The following is a 25,285-nucleotide window of genomic DNA, read 5'->3' as shown; positions in this document are numbered from 1 at the left end:
CATTAGGTATCATGAACTTTAATTAATCTTGGGTAATGTTAATTTCTTTTAATACTGTTTTTCATAATTCATGTTAGTTCATATTGCTTTAATGTTAACATTAAAAAACAAATTATTTTAAAAATGTATTCGTATATGTAGAAATTAACATTAACCAAAATTAATAAATGCCATAAAAGTGTTGTTTATTGTTAGTACATGTTAAGCATTGTGTTAACTGATGTTAACGAATAGAACCTTATTGTAAAGTGTTACCAAAATGTCTGATAAAAAATGAACTTACGAAAGCAACATGTTGTTTTCCCATGTGATCATGTTGGACTAGTCACAGCACCTAAACTTTACCATGTATATTTATTTTAGCTTTAACCCTTTAAGCTTGGATGGGTGGCAGGTCCGCTGAAAACAAATTGTCAAAGTATTAATAACTACAGTCTTGACAAACACAAAATGGGAATTGTTTTAAAGCTTAGAAACTCTAATTTACAGTGCATGCAGGTATAATGATAAAAACTGAGTAAGTGCTTTGAAAGTTGCAGACAAATCAGAAGTGTTCCGTTTTTATCGTTTATAAAAAATTCTGCACTGTACATATTATTGCAATCAGTAAAAACATAAAAGATCAAAACATCAAACTTATGGAAAGCTCTTAAAGAGTAGAATACAACCAGCCTAATTTTTTACTTACAGACAAAAAATAGAGCGAGTAATATGTCTTTGACATTTATGCTTATATGTCGTGTTTTTGCTTATAACTACAAAAAATAAACAAGACATAAAATATCACATACCATTATACCATATCTTTCAAATGAGCCCACACACAATCAGATGCATAGATCATTAGATATTCCAAACAAAGCAATTGTAAACAATGTGAACACACCATCTGGCATCTTGCAATCTGGCTGAAAACATTTAAATTTTTCTTTTCTTTTTTTTTTTTTGTAATGCTATAACTTTTGATTGCTGCTTTGAATCAACAACAACAACAACAAACAAAAAAATTCTCAGTTATAGTTGACATGATTGGGAACAAAACAAAAGTTTTTCGGAGCCACCTTATTTACACCCAGAGATATATAATGTCAAATCAGAAAAATAAGAGAAAAAAATATTTTTTTTCAGCAGATCCTTAGGCTGAGAGTCTCGGGCACCAAACACTTGACCCTCCTTGTTAGTTTTTAGTTAAAAGCCCTTGGGTATACCAACAGGAAATCTTTGAAAACACCCTCAGAGCTTAAAAGGTTAACCAAAAATGGTCTTGTGTTGTTGTTTTAAAAAAAGGTTAAATGACATGTTTTGCGTCAACCCAGATATAAACTAGATTACATTTTTTTTCTTCTTGAGTACACAAGAACACTTCCTAGAACATGGTTCTACATAAGTTGTACGTGTTCGACCATCTCAAATGACTTTGAATGGGATAATGGGATGGATGATGAAGCCTTTACAGTACTAATGGGGAGGGTCAGCCCATCTCTGAGAGGGCCTGTACTGAAAGTCCACCCCTCCTGCCTGGCAGCTTTCCCTGAGCAGAGGACTCTGAAAATAAATAGCATCGGGGCCCTCTTCATTCCGAAGCCGGCCAGGAATGCGAGGCCTTTTTTTCTCTCCTCAGACACCATTATCAGCAGTGAAATATTCCCTCTGTTGCACCCATTGTGCACTTGCAGGGTGGACGTCACAGGCACGTCCGTCCTCCCAGCGTTCCTCTCAGGAGAGATTTGCTGTTCTGGCCAAACAGCCAATCAGAATGAACTTCCAAGGAGAATGTTTTCCAGGATATGCCTGCAGAGATGTTTAAATACTTTAAGACTACTTTTCTCTCTCTTGGCTTAGAAGGGGGTTTCCAAACTCTTACTCTGGTAAGAGAAGTTTGGCAGCATGTTACCTAAAAAAAATACAAAATAATTTTCTGTTTAGTACTTTTGTGTGTTTTAAAATAAAATAAGATGCATTTACTTCAGAAGCAAAATGACTCAAGTTACTGTGACTTGTTTTCAGAGAATAACAGATTTCATATATTGCCTTAAGCATTAATCTAACAGTATTTATTGAGGTTTATGCTTTAAAACAAGAATATTTGCCAGTGATGTAAGAAAAATAAAGAAACGTGTATCTTAAGCTATCTTGTTTTAAAAAGGGTATTTTTTTTTAATGGAAAACAGTATATAATATATATATTGCAGTACATTTCTTTCACACTGTAGTTAGCATACAGTATGACACCAAGTTGTAAAGTAACCTATACCTCTTTTCATTTTCAAGTAGAATTGCACCAGTGCAGCCCAACATGCTTTATGTACTGACTCTCATACGCATGAATGAGTCATTCCTGGAGAGAAAACCTGTGTTCTCTAGCTCCTGTGCATATTGTCAGTAGCTTGCTTCACCCTTCCTTCCACTTGAATGTTTCTCTGTGTCTTTGCTCAGAGCATTATGGAATATTTCCTGCACATTAAAGTGTCTATACTGCATGTAATGTACTCATGTGATCAGTCAAAAAAGCAGTCTATTGTTTTCTCAGGAAGTTGTTGTATTCAATGTATGGCAAGGCCATAGAGTTTTTTATGGTCCTTATATAAGTGTTTCTTCAAATTCAGACACTTTAAAAAATGTGAAAATATTATTTAATTCTGTATATTTAGGATACATGAAATGTTAACTATGAAAGGATTTGGCCATATTATTTCAAAAAGGTAAAAAAAAAAAATATTTCCATCAGCACCTTTTCCACCACAGAATTCTATTAAACACAATACAGACTTTGAGATGTACATGAAATAATACTGTGGTGGGAATTTTCACAACTTTTAGAAAGTACAAAAATGACATTAATCTCCTATGATGCATGTATTGTAAATACACCGTTTTACATTTAATAGTGGACACATTTAAAAAAAAAAAAAAAAAAATGTGTGAGCAAGTCTTCATTTTCTTGAAATCCACAGTGCTAAATGTGTCCAAAGTTGAAGAAACACCCACAAATGTGTGTTGTCAACAGTGTCGTAGGAATTACCACAGTTCAGATTTAACATGTTCACTTTTATTTGTATTGTGTTTTTTTTAAATTCTCATAAGATTCACATTTGTTGCTACTGAGGTTAAGGTACAGGTAGGTTAAATAGTAGGGTCAAGTTTAGGGGTTAGGGTTTAGGACAGACATGGGCAATTTACAGCCTGCGGGCCAGATCTGGCCCTCCACATGGTTTAATCTGGCCCGTGGCTCATTTATCCTAAAAGCATTTTTTTTTTTTTAAAAACAATTGAAATGTGTGAATACTGAGATATATATATATATATATATAAAATGATTAATTTTTTTGATGCTTTGATATTTTCTCATCTAATGCATTAGTGTTTATATGTCTTTAAGTGTAACTTAAGGGTCTGAATACTTTATGGGGGCACTGTATATACATTTAAGACCTAAACTTTAATAAGATTAGCATTCATGGGGTATCTCATCAGTGCATAATCCATCTAAGAGTCATCACATGATTACTCCCAAAATATTTCTTCCAGGTTAAAATTGCATTCCAGTCATTTTTGATCACTTCCCCCATTCTCAGGATTCTCATTAGGGTTGTCATTATAAGGTCGCTGAGGCTCTGCTCATTTTATAGCTCTCTTAATTGAATATATATATATATATATATATTGGGTTATCTTATCACACACGATTTCAGTGGGACTTGTCTTTTGAAAGTATGCATTGTAAGCATTTTTAACTTTTTATCCCTCATTATTACACACTTTACCAGTCAGCTTTAGCAGTTTCGACATTAGTTAAAAAAAAGTCTAATTTTCCCCCTTGTAATCCTTCAAGCAGTTTAAGCCATCCTGACAGTGAAGTGCTAAATAAGACTCAAGAAAAGAATTGAAAAATGAAATCAGATTTATGCTTTAGTAATTATCTTAGGGGACTTACCGAGTACTGCACAGTACCATACACTATGCTTAAATTGTGTTCAAACGCATTCTTTTGGGGGGAAGAAGACGTAATTCACACAGCTGTATCAGATAATGTCAGTATCAACATTTACATAAGCATTAGTTCAAATCAAGGTTATGACATTTTGCTATGTTTGAATTGCACACTAAAGAAAGGATTACAATGTTTGGCAAACTCAAAAAGCCTTCCACTAGTGGACACATAGTATCAGTAAATGTAAAACTAACAGGCTACTTTCATTTAACAAAAAAGATGTGGGAGAGCAGCATTTGCCTCATTTCTGAATAAAATATTATTAGCAATGCTGTAAATTGGTTAAAGGGATAGTTAGAGTATCCCTTTAACTCACTCCCTTTAATTCGTAACCAGAGCAATTATATAGTGTAGGGACAACTGTATATTGTGTCTATTAGGACATTTTTTTCCCTCAACAACAGCTTCACAAATATTTGAATATGCTTGTTACAGGTGGTGCCAGATTCCTATGGCTTCTTTTCTCTGACTATAGTGAGAAAATTAAGAAATAACTTAAAAATACAGAGGTAACCAGTGTCTCATTCTCTTCATTTCACCTAGGTCCATAATTCCACTTTACAGCACGGATGGATTCCTATCATTTCCACTTCGAGAGAATGAGTAACATTGACCTACATCCTCTAAGTCTTCCGGTTAGTCGACTCTCACCGGCCAAGTCCAGTAGCAGTATTGATCAGTATACCCACCACCACAGCAAAGGGGACTCTGCCTATAGCTCATTCTCTGGAGGTTCCACAGTCCCTGATTACCCCTCTCCCTTCCTACTGGATGAACTCCAGTCGCACAGTCTGCACTACACCGATCTGAAATATGCGAAAGCTAAATACAGCCCAACCTTTCTTCAATCAGATTCAAAGAGCATGGACCACCTTTACCGTTCCATGGAAGCCATTGTGCAACAGCACCATCAGAGCAGCAATGGCTGCTCTAACATTGAAAGTCCACCAGTTCCTACGCATCCTTTACCACCCCCACCACCACCTCTACGTCTGGACAGTTTTGTAACAACCAGGAACCTTGAAAACTCAAGGGCACGTCAGAGTCCCGAAGGACAGTTTGATGATATTTCTACTTCACAACAGACAGGTAATCCCGAGGTATTTGGTGTCCGGGCTGAGCCCGTCTATGGTCACGTATTTTCACAGAATTGTCAGAGAGATCTGCTCAAGCAAGATCTTGGGGACAAGGTTATTGAACCACCAAAATCTACAGGCATTTTAAGTAGATTAGCCCTGCAAACCTGTCAGCAAGAGCACTTGCAGCAGTCTTTGAGTGGCCATTCTGAAACTCAGCGGAAGAGGTCGCATTCAGCTTATGGGGGTCCTGTTTCTGAGCAGCAATGCTATGTCAACTCCGTCCATATGCCACAGAACATGATCAGTGGAAGTATTCAGCACAAAGGGCAATTTTATTTTGTTACCGGTGTCTTCAAGTCCTCTGAGCCCAGTGTCATGCAAAGTGTTGGTGACAGTGCAAGCATGGAAACCTCTAGTGAGTGGTCTTATAAAGCTCAGCGTAGAAGGCAGAGCTGTCCCAGTGGTCCGAGTGGTAGACTGTTTTTTCAAGAGGATCACAATTTCACCTTTCAGAATGAAGTTGTGGAGCATCCATCTTATAAGTCAGAGCAGACCTCTCAAGGTGTGGAGGACAAGAGGGTCATAAGTAGAGAAACTGGCAGACATCACTCTTCCAGCCACCCTATCTTCTACTGTGGTCCAGAGGACAGTTTGGTTGGTAAAAAGATAACCCCTGCTCTGATTAAAGAAGACCATACCAGTCGCCCCAAGAATGAAGAACAGTTGACAAGAAATTCAAGACGGCCTCAATTGGATGTTCCAAGTGAGAAGATCAGCAAGGAGACAACCCCACTTTTATACCACCTCACGGGAGCCAACAGGGCATCATTTACAAGCAAGTTCAAAAACAATAGTGATTGTGGAATGGAAATCAAGAGTCCAGACTGTGGCAAAGGTAAGCAGAAGGCAGGAAAAGATGGGCAAAGCTCTAATAACAGTGAATATCGTCAGAGTGAAATGTTTAAAGAAGAACAACCAAATGATTTTTCCTACCCATGCGGTACCTTAGATGACTCCTACAAAAAGTATTACAAGGAGAAACTGAAAGATGCCCAATCCAAGGTTTTGAGGGCAACATCCTTTAAAAGAAAAGATTTGCAACTCTCGTGGCCCCACAGAATCAAGCAGCAGACAAACAAAAAGCTTTCTGTCATACATGCTGGTCCACTATCACAAAAGTCCATCTTAGACAATCCCACCCCACAAGTGCACAAGCCTCAAGGAACAGAGGAGGAGAACATAAAGGACCTTGGTCAGGAGATTGAGAAAGGAATGGAAAAGGAAATGGAGAAGCCACGGAATATTGCTCAACAACAAGTGCCTCGAGTAGGGTCTAGGAAACGTTTGACGGCAGACCAGAAAAAGCTTTCTCATTCTGAACCTGAGAAGCTACACCAGCTATCAGATGAACCTGCTCATATGACCTGCCACTCTCTTGGAAATGAAGGGGAAGGTCTACTTTCAGAGGGTGATCACGGTCAAGTGGCTGCCAGGCGGAAGATGCTTGAAACACGAGGACGTGCTCTGTCTGCCTCCAACTTCTCAAAATCAAGTCTGAAGCACCTTCAGCATAAGGCCTTGGTAGCATACATGGAACGTAAAACTGGTCAAAAGGTAGCTGAACCCCAGCAGCCAGTTCCACAAGTACCCAACCAAAGGAATTCAACTGCAGGGTTGCTATCTGACTGGAGCTCCAGACATAACTCTGGCATTGCAGGCTCCAAGAATCTCTACAGGCCTCTCTCCGCAGGTCGCATTCTTGACTCTGTGTCAAGTTCTGTTAAATATGCCCAGTTCATCACTGCTCAGTCTAGCATTCACTCAAGGCAGTCCAGCTCAAGAGAGGAGTCCCCTACAGCAGGGAAGTCTGCCTCTGTGGAGAGTCTTCTAGACCAGCCTGAACAGCCTGAGTTCTTTCGGGCGCGCAGCACCTCGACTCCCCATGTTTTCCACGTATGTTATAAAAACATTTTACATGGCTAAGCTTAAAGCATCCACTGCCGCATTTTTTATTGTCATTTTGTTATATTAACATATTTTTTTGTTATATAGGTTCGAAAACATCAAGATGAGTTCTCAACCAGTCATAACAAGGACATTTTAAGGTGACTTATTATTGCTCTTATTGCTGAGTATAATGGCAGAGGTCAGACTGGGTCTGTCTCCAAATTATTATTAGTGGTGCTTTCTAGGACAGGCTTCACTATTACTGTTTCTCATCCTTAAGACTAGGGTATACTTCTTAATGATTGATTATGATCGATAATATATAATCGCGAACACGATTGCCGTTTCAGCTCTGATGGTAATGGCTTTGAACTTTTATTTTGTGATTATTTGAATGTTTGTAACATAAAAAAATAAAATAAAGACATTGTGATATTGAAAAGAATATTTGAGCATCTTGTGCATTATGACAACCGCTTTAGGCTGATTTATGCTTCTGTGTGGAACCTATGGCGTAGGCTCAACGTAATGGCCAATGCATTGGTTTGCATTTATTGTTCTGCGTTGGTGTCTGCGTCATTCTGTGAGTACACAGCCAAAATGCTAATTACACAATCATAAATAAAAACAATGTAATTTGTGGATTCAAAAGTATTTATTAAAAACGAGTTTAAAGTATGTGAACGTTGAAATGTAGGTACTTATTTATTATACATGCTGCCTGCATTGTAGTGAGCATATAAATGAAAAAAGATTGTTTGCTTGCTCTATAATAATAATAATAATAATAATAATAATATTTTGGCATTCTTCTGAAAAAGAAATCATCAAATTAATAACTACTCTCTTGGCAACATTTAATGGGGGTCGTTTTAAAGACTTTACAATGCATATAGGCAATATAGCCAACTCTTACCAGGTGCTTTTTAATTTACTGAAAAATTAGAAGTGTTTCATTTCCATAACTTATGAAATATGATTATTTACTGTACACAACACTGTCAAACATATGGTCAAATCATTGTGTAGATCGGAAAGTTCGCGAGTAGAAAATAACACACATTATTTCACTCACATATCAAATTAATATTAAGTAAAAGCCCTGAGAAAATCAGCTATAAACAGATATCTTTTTTCGCATTTCGCTTGTAACTTCATGAAACACAAATAGAACATAAAAACAGCAGATGCTCCTAATTGAGACAATTTCTTTAATGGTCCCGAGTCCAAATACAGTGTAATATGATGCATAGATTTTTAAATAATATAGGTATAATGCGATGCTACCTCAGATATCGTTGTTATCATCCTGTGGGGTGGTCTCTGGTTACAAAGTGCACCAATCACAGCTGTTGTGATCTGCTTCGATGCGACGCGTAGTAAAATATTTGAAGAGGTGCACGTCAGGCTACAGTGTTGGCTATGGCATAACCGCTGTAACTACGCATAGCCTATGGCGAAGGTTCGACACAGAAGTATAAATCGCCATTTAGTCCCTCTTTGCTGGAAAACAACAGCACTATTTCAAATTGCACCAGTTTGATCATACGCCTCAAAGCCTAGCCTTGTGTAATCACACCGATTTGACCGTACGTGCGAAACGGTTAACCGCGAGCCTGTATGCGAGTTGCTACTGCTTTGATACTCTTTAGTACAATTAACTTCAGGCACATAAGCAGACGATGCACAGGTTACAAATACTGTCCGTGCAAACTGTGCCGATGATTACATTTATGTCACGCATACTGTGTGCGAGATGTAGCGGCATGCAGAAAAACCGAAGTAGACTTTCGTCTTTTAGGGTTAAGGATTTTGAACAATTGCTTGACAATATGGAGGGAAGCATCAGCTTCAGCAATGGTCCCAGCACTGCCCTGCGCTTCCGTCAAGCAACACATGGCTCTCAGTTTAAATAGTTTAATCTTTTACCCCATTGCTACTGGCATTTTGAAGCAGCAGTCAATGATGACCAGACAATTTTGATAAGGTATCATTACTGTGTTGCCAGCTGTAAAATCAAAACAAGACATTCTCTCCAGCGTGTTTCATCTGGAGGTCAAAGTGCCACTTGACGCTCACGTTGAGCATTGCATTGATGCCCTATGAGTCATGTGGAAGCCCCTTAAGATTTAAAATTCAGTGCGTAACACGCAATTTCATAGCAACACCCTGGCAACAACCTACAACATCCTAGCAATGTGGCGGTAACTTTTGCATGGCCAAGCACCACTATGTAAAAGTGTACTTCACACTACATTTTGAATGTAATTGAGTTTGACTTATGACCTCACAGTAAACTATGAAACATTTTGGTTCATGTTGATAGACATTGTGTTTAATTTTTATTTGGTTTGGTTAATTATATGATTAAACATAATATTTTGATGCTAAATACAAAATGCACAAAAAAAAAACTTTTTTTTTTAGTTTTCAGAGAAAAGTAGAGGAAGATACTGTGGTCCATCACAGTCGTACAGCATCTGTTCCTGATGACCGGTGGGCACGAATGATCACTCCAAGAGGGAAGTCTATGGAGGAACTTGGAGTGGGGAAAATCTCAAATCCCAAAGTTCTCAGCAAGAGCTCAGAGCAGCTTGACCAACAGCAGAACAAGCAGGCTATGTCTGTAAAAGAGAAGAGAATCAGTAAAGGACAGAAACACATGGAGAGTATGTTAAATCAAAGCTGTTCCCCCATGCTGAGCTCTGAAGAACACTCAGATAAATCTCAGGCAGGTCCTGAGAAGCAACTCTCTAAGCAGCCATCTCCAACACCAGACTCTTCAGCAGTTTCTTACTCCCAGCTCAGAGCTTTGTCCTCTCCACCTGACTCAAATGAATTCCATAGCATTGTCTCTGTAAATCATATACCCTCCCGTGAGGATGAAATCAATATGGCTGTACGCCGCAAAGGAACTAAAAATAGAGATGACACAGTTGTGCCCATGTCTAGTCATCCCATTGTATCCGGTGAGATCAAGCGGGATATCAGGTACTTTATACCCTAAATCCTTGTTGTAAATGTATTTATTAGTGGTGACTGATAAGGCAAGCTTATCTATTACTATTTCTCACACCTAAGGGTAAGGGATTTGAACAAACTCCTAACCCTAAATCTTCAGCTCGTAACTTGTCCTGCACCATTTGTGTTGTACATACCTCAAATTGTGTGGCTTGTTGAGATGAGGTGTGCTGTTACTTTTCGAAGTGATCAGACTTGCGATTTTTACCTGGTGGACTATTAAACGGGTTAAAAAATCCCATAGACTTACATTAGCTGCTTTTCCACAGGCCAGTGTGAGCCAGGGCTATCAACTGGCCAGCTGGGGCCAATAGCCTTGGACCTCGAGCCGCAAGACCAAAATTGATCTGTGTTCCCACCATCGGGCCAATAACTCCTCAGCACTGCCCAAAAACCCGTCCTTAATATGCCGCTATGATGGCAACGTCACACACCCCACCCTTTTCACAAGCAAGAGGGAGGCACAAGCTGATGTATCATGTTATCTAGTTATCTAGAATATTGAATTTATATCAAATGTAAACAGCAAGATAAGTTGGCATTGACAACTCACCGGCTGTATCTGCCATGGTGTCCTGAGTGGTCTCTCCAGTAACAGCGGGACGATGTCCCAGCACACCATCTGTGAAAGTTCACTGAACAATGGAAAGTAATTTATTTGGGCACCAATTTGTCCACTGGGCATTTTAACGGGTTTTGTATTGTGCCTGTATTTTTTCCCCCTGAATCTGTACCATTGTGTGCTGGATACACAAACTAGGAAGTTCGGCGAAACACCGCCATTGACATTGAACCCACCTCAATCCCCGGTTGGCCTTGTTTGGCCCAAGGGTAATCGGTGGGCCGAAGGCCATTGGCTGTTGGCCCCGAGAAAGCCCAGACGAGGCACGATGAAGCCCCGGAAGTGACAATGGGAAGCGTAACTGGCCCTGGCACGCATTAGCACGATCTCATTTGGCCCGATAGTGGAAATGCAGCTATTGAAGGAGGGACCCAAGCCATATCTAGAGACCAGGCTTGAAGGTGGGCTATTTTGATTTGGCCAGTAAACAACTACCTAGCAATGCCCTGGTGACCACCCACAATACCTGTGTAAAACCAATACGAATCAACTTAGCAATGCCCTGGTGACCACCCACAACACCCTAGCATTGTGACAACGACATTTGCATGGGCAAGCACTGCAAAAACGTAATTTAAGAAATTATAATTTGTTACTTGGCCACATTAAAGGCATCGTTATTAATTATGTCTGTTTTTATATATTGCAGAAAAGAGCAGGAGGTTTCTCCTCAGGATGTGAGTGAGGCACCTGTATCTGCTCAAGAAGTTTCCCTTAGTCTTGGAGTCACAACAGATCCCAGTTTATGGATCTCAACACCTGAGACAAATGAAACAGAGGCAAACAATTGCCGATCTACTGAAACAGCAACTATTGATGAACCCCGAAATGCAGTGCCTACCCCATGTAGTTTGATTGAAAGCACACCTATAACTACAGTTCCTGTTATTCTGGGAGTGGAGTCCAGTGAGACAACGGCACTTAGTAGGGAAGATGGGTCTCTTGTGTTTGAAAGCAAGGAATGGAAGGATCCAAAAGTCAAACTAGAGTGGGAGGTGCTAGTTCAGGAGGTAGTTTCAGCTGACCAGTCATTAGCTCGCAGTCTTTACCCTTTAACCAATCGGAAGACAGCTCTCATGCTGATGGAGCAGCTGTTGTCTGAGGATACTCTTCTAATGGAAGAACACTACAAGAAGAAACAGGAGAAGAAAGTTAATAACCCAGAGAAATCTGCACACAGGTGACTATTGCACATTTATTAAATATAGGGTAGACCGGGTCTAGCTGTCACACTTTTTTACTCCAGTGAAGAGTATTTTTGAAAAAAAATTGTCTAGGCACATGCCTTAAAGTCTTGGCTACAAAGCTATTGAACATTTACACCATGTTTGACCAGGAAAAAAGATACAGTTCATTGAACACACGACAGCCTATTTGGTTTTTCAGCAAAATTGAAACACTATAACTATTATGTAACACAAACAATTCCAAAAACAGCAAAAATGTAAAAAGTAACACAAAAATATAAAGCATTGTTTTTGGTCAACAAATGTTTAAAAAAAAAAAAAAAAAGTTTACATTTGTGACGTGACAACTTGCCAAATTAAAAATAAGACAACTTTTATGAAAAAAAAACCCTTGGCCTAATATAATGATGGCAGATTTGAACTTTTCAGTCATTAAATAGGTGACTACTTCCTGAATGCATTCCAGTGTGTTTCATTGTGTTCACTTTTTTACCCAATAGCTGCACCAAAAATATGATGATATTGGAATTTTAGTTTGGCGGGCAGATTTCACAAAATTATTCAGGGAGTTTTGAAATTACAACATACAAAACCACTGCTAGAGAAAACACAAATTTGTGTAATTGGACTTTTTATTTAAAACATATAGTTAATGAGATATTTCCCTCAGTGACAACTTCCCTGAGTGACAACTAGCCCTGGTCTCTGTTACAAGTCAAGTCCCTTACTACTTTTTAACCCTTTACTACGCATTAAATGTGCATCTAAGTAATACAAATGCTTTGTTGCAAAACTTAGTGAGTTGGCTACCAAGACAGCATTTTAAAGCATCATAGACATGTTTTCAACATGAGGGCTATTCCAAAAGTTTACATACCTTCGTTTGGCTGAATTTTAAAGCAGCATCAAATATATGCTTCATGGAGACACATCCTATTTTTCAAATCCAGAAAGCATTGTGACTATCTTAATGAAAACAAATAATTCTATACTGAAAAGTATCAATAAACATTATAATTTAATTAGTGCTGTCAGTCAATTAAATTTTTTAATTGCGATTAATCGCATCATTTTTTGTAGTTAATCACAGATTTTAAAAGTGCTGAAATTTGACACTGTATATACTTGTCAAAATGCATTTATTTCCATCTTAGGAAAGAAAACAAAACAATATGTAGCAATATAATGTTTAATTAACATTTTACAAACAAAGCCTTCCACAGTATAAAGATAGAAATGCACTAAAATAGCACAAATTCAAGAAACATTAAATATTTCCCAAAGTGTAAGTGGGAGGTTAAATAATTAAAAGAACTAGTCTCCCCATAGCATATTCATTGCAATGGGCATTAAATCTCTTAAAATCTAATCCTCCACAATATTAATTTGCCGGCCGACTGTGGCTAGCCGCTTTCCTACACCAGTCGTAAAGCCTCAGTGGCATCAAGCGCCGCTTTGAACTCATCATGAAAAGCGCTTGCAGACAAAAATATTCTGTCATATTCTGTGTTTTGGTGATAGTTATGACTTGACGTGCTTCTGTGGTAATTAAAATGCACTTTACATAGGCTGAAAATACTTGATTTCTGTCACTTAAGAGCTCCTTTCTCCATTATGTTATCACTGACAGGGAAGTGCTGTCAGAGATTCTTTTATTTACTGAGGTAACAACCTCCGCAGCTCTATTGTAGGAGAGAGCGTAACGTTCAACTAATGTGTTTCATCAGTACCGCCCATAGAATCTATGGGACTGCCGCGTTATGCTCTTTTATGTTAAGCTTGTAGGCTCATCTTGGTAGAAGGGTTCTGGCGCTGTTGTGTGTCTGTTTGCGCCATGTGCGTTAGTGTAATGTCTCCAGGCGGACACATTACAAAGGTTCTGCCCTTCACACAAGTGTTAATGCCGTATTAACGCATTCGACTTTTTTGCATTAATTCTGACAGCTCTAATATTAATAGTTAATATCTAATTAAATTAAGGTTTACCCAGTATTTGTGTATACTTGTAGAGCGCAACAGTGCCCGCTGACTTTTTCAGCCATCTTAGTCCAGAAATTATTTTTCTCATTCGTTTCTTTCATAGGGATTTTGTAAAATCCTTCATTAAACTGTTTTTAGCCATGAACCATACCAACTAGCTCTGAGGTGAATCACAACATTACAAAATTTGATTTGAAACAAAAAAAGAATTAGAAAATCGGACAAAAAGACAAAGGAACAAGATTGTGTACTTGACGTCAATAACGAGAGAATGAACTGCAATCCCATGAAGCATTGCGAATGACAAACTTGAATTAAAAACAATAGAAAAATAAAAAACTGTTGATGTAAAGTTGTATATGAGCAGTATAAGTATAAATATAAGTAGGTTGAGAGTGTAGAGACACCGACTCGATTGCGTCATTCACAGTGCATCATGGAAGTGAGTCGTCACTGCAGAGCTCTCTTGCTGCAGTTTGTTTGCTGTGATTCTCTGATTGGTGGGTCTCTCTTCAGGATTATGGGTAGTGTAGTTCTACAACAGGAATTCTGCTAATAAATATGATTTTTTTTTTATTAAGATGAAATAATGCCAAATGATGTCTTCAACAGAAGCATATACTATCAGTTAACAACTTCAGAGCTCACGCTAGGTCTGTTTGTAAAGGTTTATAAGTTAACATTAAAAATATTATTACACCTATGGAGAAAATGAATGGTATTTCTGCTTCCAGAACCCAACTGTTGCACTGTATATCATTGTTAGCTTAGCAATATGCTAATGCAAAACTCTAATGGAATCCCATGCTACAGTATTTGTGTAACACACAGAAGCGCTTTTCACCCTGCACATACGGTTATGGTCTTTTTTTAAAACCCTGCTTTTAACCCTGAGTAAGGCAACACTTCACACTTATAATTTTAAAAAGGGGTTAGCACTGCTTTTATCTCTGAGTTTTTTCCAAAAAAACCTGCTCCAGAGTAGGGTTGTCATTGCACTGCTAAATATATACACTGTGAAATGGCCTTGGCATGAACCATTTTAAGTGTGAAAAGCCCTAGACAGTTGCTGCCTATGTAGATCGTTCCACGTTGGTCTTTTATGAGGTTTTAATATACCGGTAGCTCATTGTGGAACAGAACTTATGTGTATTTCAGATTGACACATATTACTTTATCAGTCACTGATGTTTAAAGTAATGTTTATGTGATGTAGTGCTGTGTTTAATATAAAGATGTTTGATGTTATAACTCAATAACTACATATATTTGTCAAAATATCCCTTGCAAAAATTATTTTATTTGCTGTAAACTTGTTAATTTGTGGTAAATAGAGGAACTGTTCAGTTTGTAGTCCTAAAACCCAAAAATGAATCTGCTTTTTAGAACCATGGGTTGCCTCATGAATGTCTAATGGTTTTTTGCAATAGCGGATTTCAGTTTGTAAGTTAAAATAATGTCTGTGGTTACCATTACTTGAAGAGACTTTCACATTTCGTTTTGTATTTTACACAGTCATACCTCCAAAAACATGAATTTTGAAGCTGCTGTGTTTTTTAAAACATCAGTTTCTATCAAGTTGCTAAATAAGGACTGCAACTAACACAAGAATGTGCGTTTATGCGCTTGATGAATCGGAGAGCCACTGTAGTCTATATTTAGCAACTTGTTAGCATTTTAAAAAGCAAAGCAGCTTCAAAATTGATGTTTGAGGTATAAATTTGTGAACAAAATGTTAAAGTAATGTTAACCACAGACCTTATTATACTCATAAATCAGAAATCCCTATTCTAAAAACCCACAGGAAATTACTGAGGGGACCCATGGCGAATTAGTCTTTTTGCTACACACACACACACACAAAACAGTTTTGCCAAACGTTTGCCAGAGTGGTTTGTTAGAACTCAATTTTTTGTAAAGAATTACCCCTAGTTTAAGGGCTGTAATTTGTATTTGCGCTGTAAGTTAATTTTGTGTGTTTTTTTTTTAAGCACTGAGACGCCAGAGGATGACAAACCAGCGAACCCTCTCTCATCTCTGAAAGATGACGCTGCTCTCTCAAACAACCAAAAAGACAAACTGTGCAACACAGAAATAGACATCATAGAAAAGAAGGTACTCTTAGTACTGGAACATACAATAATTGTATAAGTTACATTACACTCCAGAACCCTTTGCATACAGTATACATTATCTATTAATCTTGGTAAATGGGTCAATTACATGAAACTCATTTGTTTGTTCAGATCTGTAAAGTTATAAAAATAAAAATAAAAAATAAAAAATGCAATTCACAAAAAATAATTGCTTGAATAAACCTCTACTATGATGAACATGTTTTTTTCATGGGATTTAAAGTAAAAAAATGTCTAAGTGGTGTAACCATCCAGAGAGAGTAAAAAAAAAAAAAAAGTTTTATTAAATGCTGAAATTCTTAAAGGGATAGTTCAACCAAAAAAGGAAAATTCAGTCATTGTTTACTCACCCCTGTGTTGTTATAACCCCATATGACTGACTTTCTTTTTCTTAACACAAAGGGAGAAATTGTGAAAAAATGCTGTGCTCAATGATGTCATACAATGGCAGTTTATGGTGACATGCATCAAAATAATGCAAAAGTATAATTCAGAATTCTAATAAATTATTCCATGAGACTCATTGTGAGGGAGTCGACATGGAGGCGAAGGTAGAATCCATATGCAGGAAGTTTATTAACAAACAGCAAACAAATCCACAACACAAGGCAGAGACGTAATCGTTGATGCAGGCATATTAGTCGTTAACAGGTAATCAGTCCAACCAGGCAAACAGAGCAAAACAGTTATCCAAGAATCAGTAATCAATGAAGCAGGCACAATGGTCATAACAAGAAGGCAATAAACAGGCAGTGGGAATAATGCTTGGTAAGGCAGTGAAACTGGCAATACTTCGTAAAGTAACAATGGAAAAACATGGCTATTTAGATGATGCAAACAGGAAGTCACCATAGAAGAAATGGTACAGTGTCAGTATTCAGGAGAGGGCTCGGTGGTCGGCTGAAGGGATACCAGCCTCATTCATTACACTCATGAGTGTTATGAAAGCATACAATAAGGTTTGGTTAGAAACAACCCGAAATCTAATGTATTATTTAGTGTGAATTTTTATTTATTTATCTAAAAACAGGTCCTTCACAGCGATGGCAACAACAGAACACAACAAAGCTGCACAAAAAACAGAGAACAGAACTTACTAATCATGTCTGAAGAGTTTGTAGTTGAAGAATTGATGCATTTCTGTGCCCAGCCTTATATTATTATATTTTTTTATGTTTTTTTTTTTTGACCGGTGCCAGTTGACAGCAGACGGAGTTACATGCGTGATGCCGAATATAGAAAACAGGCGATCTATAAAATGTACCATCGCTCGTCACTGCTGGTTAGGACAAAAACTCTGATTAGCATAGAAAATATACCTTTTATCACATGTCGTTTGCCATCAGGTTAGAACACGGTGTGACTGTGGCTGCCTGTAGCCTCTATGTTTCTGTTTGATTTCCAAGTACTCCATTCAAAAAAATAAGGCTGGGCATAGAAATACATAAATTCTTTGACTACAAACTCTTCGGACATGTTTAGTAAGTTCTGTTCTCTGTTTGGTGTGCAGCTGTGTTGTTTTCTGTTGTTACCATCACTGTGGAGGTGGAGTTTTCACTTGAATGCCCCGATGTCGAGAGGGCGCTGCGTGAACTCTTGCTCTCGTGCCCTTTCATGTACGCGTGCGCACAGGGGATCAACGGTCAATGACCATTTTCACTAAATAATACATTCGATTTCAGTTTGTTTCGCACCAAACCTTATCGTATGCTTTCATAACAATCATGAGTCTCATGGAATAATTTATTAGACTCCTGAATTATACTTTTGTGTTCTTTTGAAGCTTGAAGAGGTGGTCACCATAAACTGTCACACACTGTCACTGAGCACAACATTTTTTCACAATTTCTCCCTTTGTGTTAAGAAAATGAAAAAGTCATATAGGGTTATAACAACACAGGGGTGAACTAATCCTTTAAAAATGTTGGCATAAGTAGTTTGGAATAATATATAATTAGTATTTCTTAAATTAAGCAGTGAAAATTTTGTTTTAAAATATTATTAATATTTGAAAAACTTTTGTCCACTAAATCAAAGTCAGGTGGTGTAACCAACATGCAGCTAAGCTGTTCTGTTGTCATGTGACCAAAAATACAACAACAAAAAAACAGTTGTTTTTAAATGTATTTTTATGATATTTTTATGAAAAGACTTATTTTGTTCAGGTCAAATGGAGTAACCCTAAGAAAACGTCTTGATATTCATGACTCAAAAATTCATGATATTTAAAAAGAAAATACCTTGAAAAATATGTTTGAATATGTTTTTTTATAATCTCGGGCAACCTTATTTGTCAATGTCTCTAATAAAAAAATAAACATACAGTTGTGGCCAAACATATAGGCACCTTTGGTAAATTTGAGCAAATAAGGCTGTGAAAACAATCTGCATTGTTTATCCTTTTGATCTTTCATTTAAAAAAAAAAAACACAAAAATCTAACCTTTAATTAAAGTAAAACAATTGAAAAAGGGGAAATATCTCATTATTAAATAAATATTTTTCTCCAAAACGCATTGACCGTAATTATTGGCACCCTTTTATTCAATACTTTTTGCAACCTCCCTTTGCCAAGATAACAGCTCTGAGTCTTCTTTTATAATGTCTAATGAGGTTGGAGAACACTTGGCAAGGGATCTGAGACCATTCCTCCATACAGAATCTCTACAATTCAAATTCAGAGGTCTATGCTGGTGGACTCACCTCTTCAGTTCACCCCACAAATGTTCTATGGGGTTCATGTCAGAGGACTGGGATGGCCATGGCAGAACCTTGATTTTGTGGTCAGTGAACCATTTTTGTGTTGATTTTGATGTTTGTTTTGGATCATTGTCCTGCTGGAAGATCCAACCAGGGCCTATTGTAAGCTTTCTGGCAGAGGCAGTCAGGTTTTGAATTTTTATCTGGTGGTATTTGATAGAGTCCATGATGCCATGTATCCGAACAAGATATCAGTACCTCTGGCAGAAAAACAGCCCCACAGCATTCAAGATCCAGCACCACATTTAACCGTGGGCATTGGGTACTTCATCATCTCTGTGTACGCCAAACCCATCTCTGGTGTTTCATCTAACCACAAAACCCAGTCATATTTTAAGTTCCAGTAGTGTCTGGCAAACTGAAGACACTTGAGTTTGTTGTTGGATGAGAGCAAAGGCTTTTTTTTCTTGAAACCCTCCCAAACAACTTGTGGTGATGTAGGTGATGTCTGATTTTATTTTTATTTTTTTTAGACTTTCTGACCCCAAGACCCAACTAATTTCTGCAGTTCTCCAGCTGTGATCCTTGGAGATTCTTTGGCTACTTGAACCATCCTCCTCAGTGTGCGTGGAGACAATATAGACACACGCCCTTTTCCAGATTCTTAAGCTCTCCAGTTGATTGGAACGTGTTAATTATTGCCATGATGGTGGAAATGGGCATTTTCAATTCTTTGGCTTTTTTCTTAGAGCCACTTCCCATTTTTTGAAGCACAACAACCTTTTTCCGCACATCAGAACTATATTCTTAAGTCTAACCCACTGTGACTGATGATTAAGGGAATTTGGCCTGTGTGTTACCTCATATTTATACCCCTGTGAAACAGGAAGTCATGGCTGAACAATTTCATGTTCCTAGTCACCCAGGTGTACTAAAAAATGTAAAATATGAATGGCGATATACTTCAGATATATTTTACTCATAAGAATTTCTAGGGGTGCCAGTAATTGTGACCAACGTGTTTTGGAGAGACATATTTATTTAATAATGAGATATTTGTCCTCTTTCAATTGTTTTACTTCAATTAAAGGTTTGATTTTAGTGAATTTTTTTGAATGTGTGATCAAAAGGATAAACAATAAAGACATATTTTTCACAGCCTTCTTTGCTCATATTTACCAAGGGTGCCAATATTTTTGGCCACAACTGTATCTTTTCTATTTGTCTTCTATGCATCTTCTCACATATAGAGACAGCTAATAGCACATATAGAAGAGCGTTTGAAGTCTCTAGAGGAGGTCGGCTCCACTCTGCAGGACGAGGAGAAGGAGAACGTGGCACGGGGCAATGCTATGGAGACTCTGGTGCGAGAGAGCTGTGTCCCCGCTGAGCTAGAGCGCTACACACAGTTTATTGGAGACCTGGAGCGGGTGGTCAGTCTACTGCTGTGTCTGTCAGCACGCCTCGCCCGAGTGCAGAATGCCCTCAGAACTGTGGATGACAACATGGACACGGAGGAGAAAGTGAGTTATGGGATACACTCAGTGTTATTACTATACATGAAAACTAAAAATAAAAAATAGGTAATTTAAAAAAAAAAAAACTAAACATAATTGTAAGAACTGAAACTAAGCAAAAATAAATTTATTTGGTTTGATAATTAACTAAAATTAAAAATGACTTTATTTTTAGTTTCAGTTTTCAATATATTGCAAAATTTAAAACCTTGTGTAATTTCTGCACCACTAGCATCACCAAACAGAATTGCATAAAAATAAAATTGTAAAAAGTATTTAAACATTGAAAATGATTTACTCGGATACATTTTTTGAAATCACAGAACAGAATGAGAATAAAACATTGTCTTATTGTCAGATTATGTAAATGTGTTAACTCTAAACATATCCAAATATCTCAGTTAACATGTTAACTTTAACAGCCCTTAAAAATAATAATAATTACACATTCTATCAAATTTATTACACATTTAACATTCTATTAGGTATAATATAGATACATTTTTAAATTAATTTTAATATATATTTATAATGTAAGTAATACTAGATATATATATTAGTTTTATATAAAATAATATCATAAAAAATTCTAGAAAAAAAGAATATAATAAAAAAATATATATACAAAACAAATAAATAATATACAAACAATATATATATATATATATATATATATATATATAATTTTCTATAGTATAATAAAAAAAATATACAATGAAATTTAAAATTCTAATATGTGCCTGATAGATATGTGTTACTGATGCTGTTTGATAAACCCATCCTCAGCTGAGTGATAACGCTAAACCTTCAGAGCCATAAATGAACTGAGTGAGGTGTGTCAGTTAAGGTGTGTCTTTGTTTAAATATCTAGTGTTAAAACTAGGAGGGGCCCAATTGGTTTAACATTCTTGTGTGTATAAACACACTTATGGTTACGTGTGTGTGGGGAAAAAAACATGCTGTTATATGTTCTTTTTTTTTAGAAACTGCATTGATTATCGAAAAATAAACAGTGTAAAGAACTGTCTCATCATCATGTTCTCGACTGCTAGGATCAGCAGTTACTGTTGCTGGTATCAACGCTGTGTGACCGAAACTGCCCTGTGGTTTCGAAGGCGTTTGCAATTGCACTGCCCTCTTGTGACAAATATTTGAACACCATAAATGTGCAAATATTACAGTGCACTTTGGGTTGATTTTTATTAAAACTGACAGATTTGAACTTTTTTCTTTTTGTTATATGAAGGTCTCATTAAAATTGACTTGGACACTTTTAACCAGGCCTTTTTATACTTTTCAAATGCCTTTTATATATAGATGTTACTGTTTTAGCCTTGTCCCAGACCCAGACTTCAATATTAAAATATGAAAACCCATTATAAAAATACTAATTATAACATGTTGAAAACTATGACAGTCTGATCAAGGAGTAAATTAAAACATAAAATATTTCAATATTTCTTGTGAAAATTGTTTCTATCAATTTTTTCAAAAGTTGCCAAACTTGTTAAAAGAGTAGACAGAAGTGTCAATAAAGAGCATGTTTGAGCTTAAATGTGATGTTTGAAGAAAACAAAGAGAAATTTAAGGTAAATATCACTTGTGAGCAGAATATTTAAATTGGGCATCATTTCTAATCACCCTGTAATTCTGCCATATTAGGCAAAAAGTGTGACTAATATTCTTTAATCTCCTGTGACCAGAGTGTGACTGCTGTGTGTATTTTCCATTTCCCTTGTTGATTTGTAACTAGTAGCACCTAATAAATAAGCAAAAAATAAATTTATTTTATTTTATTTTATTTATCACACATTATACATTTGCACATATACAGTGAAATTATTTTTTTTCACATATCCCAGCTAAGCTGGGGTCAGAGTTCAGAGTTCTAGAAATAAATAACAATTTCTAGAACAAATAGTTTTCCTAAAAATTAAAATCCAAATATGTGGACAGCGAGACTAAGTTGGACAATTTTAAATAATACCAAGCTATAAAAAGTCAGATTTTTTTTCATCAAATTGTTTATTATGTGTCCAGGAGTGTTGTTTATTCATGTTTTTGAGACTTTACAGATATTACATCAGAAATTAGCATAAATAATTATTATTCAAAGTATTGTCCAGCATCATCCAATCACTGACAACCATGATAAAATAAAATGATACATTATAAATTCTGAATCTATGTACTGATTATCGTTGTCCCATGTCTGCCAAACATGTTGAGTGGTCCAAACATCATCTGCAGCCTGAAACTGAACTTTTGAACGGATTTTAGGAGTGAATGGACTTATATGCATAGAAAGCTAAAGGATGCTCCCTTGCTCCCTATTTAGTGAATGACTTAACCTCCAGTGTGCTGTCTGTCTTCACTGGTCTAAGAACAGTTTGAAATGCACCTTATTTTTATCTGAATGCAACATTTTTCAGCTTTTGGATGAACCCATTGATTCTCAATGTGATAATGCACAGTGAATATTGGAATGCATTTACTAATGTTAATGAATAGAACCGTATTGCACAGTGATAATAAAATAAAATATAACAAAATGTACAACCCCAATTCTGAAAAAATTGGGACAGTATGAAAAATGCTAATAAAAACAAAAATGAGTGATTTGTAAATTATATTCACTCTTTGCTATATTGAAACTAAACATTATATGTTTACCTTGTGAATTTCATTGTTTTTTGAAAATGTACAGTAATTTCAAATCAGTTGATTGCAACACACTCCAAAATAATTGGGACAGTCCAGTGTTTACCACTGTGAAACATTACCATTTCTTCTAATAACACTTATTAAGCATTTAGGCACTGAAGACACAAGTTTGTTAAGTTTAGACACTGGAATTTTCCCCCATTCATCCATTATGTAGGTCTTCAGTTGCACAATTGTACGGGGTATTCGTTGCCGGATGGTGTGCTTTATAATGCGCCACACATTCTCAATTGGAGATGGTCAGGACTGCAGGCAGGCCAATCTACTGCACTCTCTGATTACACAGCCATGCACTTGTAATCCGGGCAGTATGTGGTTTGAAGTTGTCCTGCTGAAAATTCTGGGACGTCACTGGAAAAGACTGTGCTGGATGGCAGTATATGTTGCTCCAAAATTTGTATATATGTCTGTCTGCATTCATGGTGTTCTCACAGATGTGTGAGTTACCTATGCCATGGGCGCTGACACACCCCTGGCCCATACAGACACTGGCTTTTGGACCTGACACTGATAACAGCTTGGATGGTCCTTTTCCTCTTTGGCCCGGAGAACACAACAGCTGTGTTTTTTTTTAAAAACTATTTGAAATATGGACCAAAAAACACAGTTCCACTGTTCTACTTTCCATCTAAGATGAGAACGAGCCCAGAGAAGTCGGCAGCGCTTCTGGACAGTGTTGATGTATGGCTTCTGCTTTGCTTAGTAAAGTCTTAACTTGCATCTGTGGATGCAGCGGCATATACTAAAGTTATCCCAAGCCCATGTTCATGATATCCATTACAGATAAATGATGTTTTTTTTAAGACAGTGACGTCTGAGAGATCAGAGATCCCGCACATTCAGAAGTGGTTTCCGTCTTGCCCATTACGCACTGAGATTTGACCAGATTCCTTGAATCTTTTAACTATATTGTGCACTGTAGAGGGTGAAATGCCCAAAATCCTTCCAATTTGTCTTTGGGGAACATTGTTCTCAAAGTGCTGGATTATTTGCTGAAGTATCTGTTGGCAAATTGACAAGTCTTGAATGATTCTTGCTCTTGAAGGACTAGGCTGTTTTTGGAGGCTCCTTATATACTATGACATGATTGCCTCACCTCTCCTGTTTCACATCGCCTTGTTAGTTCATCTCGTCAAATTGTTATTAGTTTTAAATTGCCCGTCTCAACTTTTTTGGTGCGTGTTGCAATTATCTGATTTGAAATTACTGTACATTAAAAAAAAACAACTATGAAATTCACAAGGAAAAACTTCATATAATGTGTAGTTGTAGTGCTTTCACTATAGCAAAGGGTGAATATAATTTACAAATCACTCCTTTTTGTTTTTATTAGCATTTTTCATACTGTCCCAACTTTTTTGGAATTGGGGTTGTATATTAAAATGAAGCAAAATGACCCACACGTTCATGTGGAAAGTTATTTAAAAAATCTAACATGTATTTTTTTTTTTTTACTTTGAGGGACTTATGTCTCAAAATCCACATATGTGGACATGTTTATCAGCACGCTGAAGCATGAAAAATGAATGCATTTTTTAAAGTGGCATATCAAATGAAACTAGAGATGCTACTTTCTTTTTTTTCTTTCTTTTTTCTCCCCTTTTCTCCCCAATTTGGAATGCCCAATTACCAATGCGCTCTAAGTCCTCGTGGTGGTGTAGTGACCCGCCTCAATCTGGGTGGTGGAGGACGAATCTCAGTTGCCTCCGCGTCCGAGACCGTCAGTCCATGCATCTTATCATGTGGCTTGTTGAGCGTGTTACCACGGAGACCTAGTGTGTGTGGAGGCTTCATGCTATTCTCCGCGGCATCCATGCACAACTCGCCACGTGCCCCACCGAGAGCGAGAACCACATTATAGCGACTATGAGGAGGTTAACCCAACGTGACTGTACCCACCCTAGCAACCAGGCCAATTGGTTGCTTAGGAAGCCTGATTGGGTTCACTCAGCACACCCTGGATTCGAACTTGTGACTCCAGGTGTGGTAGTCAGCGAGAGATGCTACTCTTTACACCGAAACAAGTTTCAATTTAAAGACTTAAAGAGGAGGGCCTGGGAAGCTCAGTGAGTAAAGACACTGACTACCACCCCTGGAGTTCACGAGTTTGAATGCAGGGCATCCTCCTTGTGGTTGCTATAATGTGGTTCTTGCTCTCGGTGGGGTGCGTGGTGAGTTGTGCGTGGATGCCGCGGTGGATGGCGTGAAGCCTCCACACGTGCTATGTCTCCATGGTAATGTACTCAACAAGCCACATGATAAGATGCGCGGGTTGACGGTCTCAGACACGGAGGCAACTGAGATTCGTCCTCCGCCACCAGTTTGAGGCGAGTCAGTACGCCACCACAAGGGCTTAGTGTGCATTGGGAACTGGGCATTCCAA

The 25,285-nt window shown here is 37.4% G+C and overlaps 1 protein-coding gene across 5 annotated transcripts in view; it reads left to right on the top strand.

The window, feature by feature from the left end:
* The window catches only part of LOC127429328 (protein Shroom1-like), a 69,308-nt gene that overhangs the window by 38,089 nt on the left and 5,934 nt on the right, over positions 1-25,285 (top strand). For 2 of the 5 annotated variants that reach the window (XM_051678290.1, XM_051678291.1), the window contains 6 exons: positions 4,535-7,023; positions 7,123-7,175; positions 9,445-10,008; positions 11,310-11,840; positions 15,819-15,942; positions 19,912-20,184. In XM_051678290.1, the coding sequence (XP_051534250.1) occupies positions 4,561-7,023; positions 7,123-7,175; positions 9,445-10,008; positions 11,310-11,840; positions 15,819-15,942; positions 19,912-20,184 (4,008 nt within the window). In that variant the 5' untranslated portion in view covers positions 4,535-4,560. Of the gene's footprint in view, positions 1-2,320; positions 2,379-4,534; positions 7,024-7,122; positions 7,176-9,444; positions 10,009-11,309; positions 11,841-15,818; positions 15,943-18,574; positions 20,185-25,285 lie in introns of those variants that run through there. The other 3 variants (XM_051678294.1, XM_051678292.1, XM_051678293.1) reach the window with 3 other exon arrangements.

Source organism: Myxocyprinus asiaticus, chromosome 38 (assembly GCF_019703515.2).
Source record: "Myxocyprinus asiaticus isolate MX2 ecotype Aquarium Trade chromosome 38, UBuf_Myxa_2, whole genome shotgun sequence".
Classification (NCBI taxonomy): domain Eukaryota; kingdom Metazoa; phylum Chordata; class Actinopteri; order Cypriniformes; family Catostomidae; genus Myxocyprinus; species Myxocyprinus asiaticus.
The sequence above is the reverse complement of the archived record's forward strand: the minus strand, read 5'-3'. Positions and strand labels throughout refer to the sequence as shown.